This window comes from Galeopterus variegatus, unplaced genomic scaffold (genome assembly GCF_000696425.1).
Source record: "Galeopterus variegatus unplaced genomic scaffold, G_variegatus-3.0.2 Scaffold2637, whole genome shotgun sequence".
NCBI classification, from domain to species: Eukaryota; Metazoa; Chordata; class Mammalia; order Dermoptera; family Cynocephalidae; genus Galeopterus; species Galeopterus variegatus.
Window position 1 is genome coordinate 29,934 of NW_007728748.1, and position 2,428 is coordinate 32,361.

Consider the following 2,428-nt stretch of genomic DNA (forward strand, 5'->3'; position numbering starts at 1 on the left):
TGGGAATTCACAGTCTATGTTGCAATCTATAGGTAGCTCTGTGAATTACCACTGAATATTTTCAAATACTGAAAAAATTATATTTTAACAGAAATACATTCAGTCCCCAATTCATAATGTCAGAAGATCTAACACTCGTGAGAATGTAATAGGGCTGTTCAGTTATGTATGGCTCTAGGATTCACATAATGAGTGCTCTATAGCGTGACCAGCCCCGAAGAGTCCACCACAGCACACATTCATTCCATTCTCACCTTGGGCTCATCCCTGATGAGCCACAAGGGCCACAGTTCAAATGTTCATGCTTGATTCCTGGTATAACATTGCAACTTATCTTTCCAATTGATTGAAATATGCCAGTGAGCCTGAACATTTGGTTGAGAACTGCTGCTATAACACCCACAAGGACTACATTGCTCAGGGCTGGCTCCTTCTAGGACAGTGGTTCTCAACTTTTATCACCAAGGAGACCAGTCAAGACACAAACTATCACACCTACCTTTAGAGTATGTAATGTTGTAGGTCTGGGGTGGTGCCTGAGAATTTGCATTTATACCAAGTTCCATGTGATACTGCTGCTGCTCTTTGGGAACTACATTTTAAGAACCACTGTCCTGGGGCTCTCTACTTGTAGACTGGTCCCCATGAGGTCAATCTTGAAGTCTCAGACCTCTTGTTAAAAAAGATTTTTCATCTTCAGAGGAATGATCATCTCTACCTGCTTCCCAAGCCACCAATTTGTAGATGGGCTCTGATGTGCCCCTATCTGTTTGACAGGTGCAACACATGTCCCTGGCTTCATGCATTGCAGCCGAATTCTCTGCTACTGCTCCTCCTCTCACCCCAGCCCTGCCCCTTCTCCTTCCCCTGATCTCTCTCTGATTGACTCTCATCCTTTCTCATCTATTCCTATCATCCTTTATCTGCTTAATATCAAGGTGAGTCTTAAGTCTCGTTCTATTCCACCGCACTTGAGAGACTTTCATCCCATCTTGCAATTTGCTTGCTACGCCCAGATACAGGTCTTCACCTGTAAAGCTTCATTTTGCTTTTTCCTTTCTCTAACACAATTTATCGCTGCACCTACTTAAGCAGTTATCCAAATCCTTTCCATGTTGACTTCACTTCCTCTCTTAACCAGAACAGGATTTAACTTTCCAAGTTCCATCAATGTCTGCAAAATTTTTCTAAAGCCAAGCACTAGATTACTCCTTGGGTTCCAGTATTTGTTGATGGTGTTGTTTCCAAGTATAGAATTGGATAGGGAAGAATTCTGGGTCAAACAGCAACTACAAACACAACTGACATCTGTGCAGGGCTTACCGTGAATGAACCACTGCATCTGAAATCCTTTCTCGTGGTAACCAACCCCATCAGTATGGAACAGCACTTGAAGCTTGGAGCTTGTGGTACTCCCTGAAGGGGGTCTCTCCTCTCCGCAGTAGCGCCCCATCCGCTGTGCTCCATCATAAAGCTGAAATCAGAGAAACTTTCCAATGTAAAAACAGTTCACATGTTTGTCAGGTGGAAAAAGCCAAGTCTACCTACGTAGCGAAAACTGTTCCTTGTTTCAAAAGTTAGAAGTAAATCTCCCAAGGTGGGTTGAGTACAGGAGGCTTAACATAAGAATTAAAAATAGGCAATTGCATAAGGAGAGTTTTGCAGATAAATCTGATTCCCAAATACAATAAATAAATAACTTTGGAAATGAAACTATTAATGTTTATTTATGTCAACCTAACAAGTCCAAAGCATAATCCAAACACAGAATAAGGAAATGGTGGACCGATGAGCTGCTTGCACATCTTAATAACACATAAGAGATGCTCAAATGAATAGCAACTATTGTAATCGTAAAATATAATTGTTTTAGAAAGGTATGAAAAACAAAATACAAAAAATAATCCCAGTAAAGAAAAACACTGTTAATATTTTGTCAATAACAGAATTCTCTCTTGGTATTTTTTTCGTTTGTATACACACATATATATACATATTTGTGCAGGTTTATATGTGTATATATGAATTTGGGCTACATGTTTTTTGTTTTTTCACTAAGCTTGTCACTAAATAGTCTGTGAAAACATTTTTAATGGTGTCATAAAATGCCACTAATATACTGTATTCACATTATAATTCGAGTGTTCATTCATGATATTTCCATTTTTTTTGCAAGTATAAGTGGTTTTTGATACTTTAAATATTTCTTTAAATATATTCCTATAAAGGAAATGAATCAAAGAACATAATCTTCTGTGGTTCTTGATATGATACTATAAATATCATAGCAGAAAGTTTTTGCCATTTTAACTCCCACCAGCAGTTAATAGAGATGCTTCTTTCAGTGGAATTTCAGTGGTCAATCATGACCACTATTATTTTTAAAACTGTTGCTGATAGTGAAAAAGATGTTGTTATTGTTTTTTTT

The 2,428-nt window shown here is 38.2% G+C and overlaps 1 protein-coding gene across 1 annotated transcript in view; it reads right to left on the reverse strand.

Annotated features, from left to right (window-relative positions):
• Positions 1–2,428, reverse strand: part of LOC103598491 (cubilin-like) — a gene marked incomplete at its 3' end in the record, with an annotated part of 124,254 nt that overhangs the window by 26,205 nt on the left and 95,621 nt on the right. The window contains exons 27-28 of the mRNA XM_008582489.1: positions 1,549–1,616; positions 1,324–1,474 (exon numbers count right to left, since the gene is read on the reverse strand). Coding sequence (XP_008580711.1) covers positions 1,324–1,474; positions 1,549–1,616 — 219 coding nt within the window. The remainder of the gene's footprint in view (positions 1–1,323; positions 1,475–1,548; positions 1,617–2,428) is intronic.